Raw genomic sequence first — 1,903 nt, forward strand, 5'->3', positions numbered from 1 at the left:
TCGCAAATATCGAATTGAACTGGGTCTGGCTAAGCCCTTTTGTCCATCCGTACGAAGAACCAATTCTTGATTCCTCGATTTCATTTCCCTAATCGTTTGGTAAAGGCTAGGAAAAGGAGGAAGGAAGTGTTTTGGGATGGGGTGTTCGATAGAATAAAGAACAGATTGGGAAGGTGGATGGGTAGGAGTATCTCGATCGCCGGGAGGATTTGTCTTGTCAAGTCTGTTTTGTCTGCTATTTCGTTGTTTTACCTCTCTTTGTTTAAAATTCCTTCTATGGTGGTGAAGAAGATTGTGAAATTGCAAAGGGATTTCTTGTGGGGTTGGGGGTCCGAAGGGAGAAAAATTGCGTGGGCCTCCTGGAAAAATGTGTGTGAACCACGAGATGTTGGAGGTCTTGGGGTTATTAATATTAAGCTCCTCAATGTTGCACTTTTGGGAAAATGAATTTGGAGGATGGGCTCTTCCGAGGAAGGTTTATGGAAGGAAGTTTTAGAGTCTAAGTATGGAGGCTGGAGAAGTCTGAAAGTGTCCAACCCAAACAGATTTGGGTCCCTCTGGTGGAAAGATTTGAAGGAGGTGTGGGCGTCGAAGGATTGGAGAGACAAGTTCGAAGATCGTGTTAAGTGGGAACTTGACAATGGGAAGAGTATATTGTTTTGGGAAGACGTTTGGATGGGTAATATTGCATTGAAAGGTATATTTCCGAGACTGTTTTCCCTGAGCTTGAACAAAGAGTCTCTATTGGAAGATTGCGGGAATTGGTCTAACGGTGTGTGGAAGTGGAATCTTGAGTGGCGAAGAAGTTTGTTTGAATGGGAGAAGACCCATGTTTGTCAGCTGTATGAGGAGGTCTCTGGGTTGGGTCTTGAGTTGGGTTCTGTTGATTGGTGGTCCTGGAAAGGTTGTATGCCCCCTGTTTACTCGGTGAAATCTGCTTATAGTTTTGTAAGGGGAGAAGGAAAAGGGGAGTTATTGTATCTTTATAACCTGTTCTGGGATTGTAAGGTTTTTCCTGCTGCTCAAGTTTTGGCTTGGAGGGTGTTGGAAAACAAGATTGCTACTAAAGTTAACTTGGTTAGGTGAGGGGTGGGGGTGGACAATATTATTTGTTGCTTGTGTGGGGCACATGAGGAATCTACGAATCATTTGTTCTTTGATTGCAGAATTGTCTGGCTAGTTTGGAACCATTGTCTCTCGTGGTTAGGTTTGGTGTCGGCTGCTCCAATTGACCCTTTCTCAAATTTTTTGCAGCTCTCTTTAGGTAAGGCTTCTGCTTCCGTCAACTATGTTTTGGGAAGTGTGTGGATTGCTGTGGTGTGGGAGATCTGGATCCATAGGAATAAGATTATTTTCAACGGTGGTGTGGTGGATCACCTTGAAATATTTTCTATGGCCCAACTGAAGGTTTGAACTTGGGTTACCTCTAAAGTTGTTGTTGCTCATTTCTCCTTCTCTGATTGGTGTTTGGCTCCTATGACTTGTCTCAATTTGTTATAATTGTTGTTATTGTCTCTTTTGTAGGTTGGCAGTGGAAAATACAATCGTGGTGGTGGAGAGATTTAAAGAAAGTGTGTGGTGAGGGAGAAGGAGGATGGTTCCGGCAAGCTCTATCTTGAAAAATTGGACTTGGGGACAAAATCAGATTCTGGAAGGATGCCTGGGTAGAGAATGTGAACCTAAGAACTTTATACTCTAGATTGTTTTCCTTGTCTTTGGATAAGGGTCTAACGGTAGCTGAGGTTGGTGAGTGGGGACAGGAAGGGTGGCAATGGCAGCTTAAGTAGAGAAGGGGTAAGTTTGATTGGGAAGCTGTGTTGGTGGAAGATTTGTTGAGATATGTGGCAAAGGAGAGTTTGAACAAGGAAGCTAATGATTGTATCCAGTGAAGAGGAGATTCATC

General features: G+C 43.5%; 1 protein-coding gene across 1 annotated transcript; it reads left to right on the plus strand.

Moving 5' to 3' along the window:
* Positions 1-456: 456 nt before the first annotated feature.
* LOC137825368 (uncharacterized) lies at positions 457-1,566 on the plus strand. Its single transcript, XM_068631039.1, has 3 exons — positions 457-1,082; positions 1,167-1,407; positions 1,525-1,566. Exons 1-3 carry the CDS (start codon positions 457-459, stop codon positions 1,564-1,566), a joined length of 909 nt encoding a protein of 302 aa, XP_068487140.1.
* Positions 1,567-1,903: the final 337 nt, after the last annotated feature.

The sequence above is a fragment of the Phaseolus vulgaris genome, chromosome 8 (assembly GCF_000499845.2).
Source record: "Phaseolus vulgaris cultivar G19833 chromosome 8, P. vulgaris v2.0, whole genome shotgun sequence".
Lineage (NCBI taxonomy): Eukaryota > Viridiplantae > Streptophyta > Magnoliopsida > Fabales > Fabaceae > Phaseolus > Phaseolus vulgaris.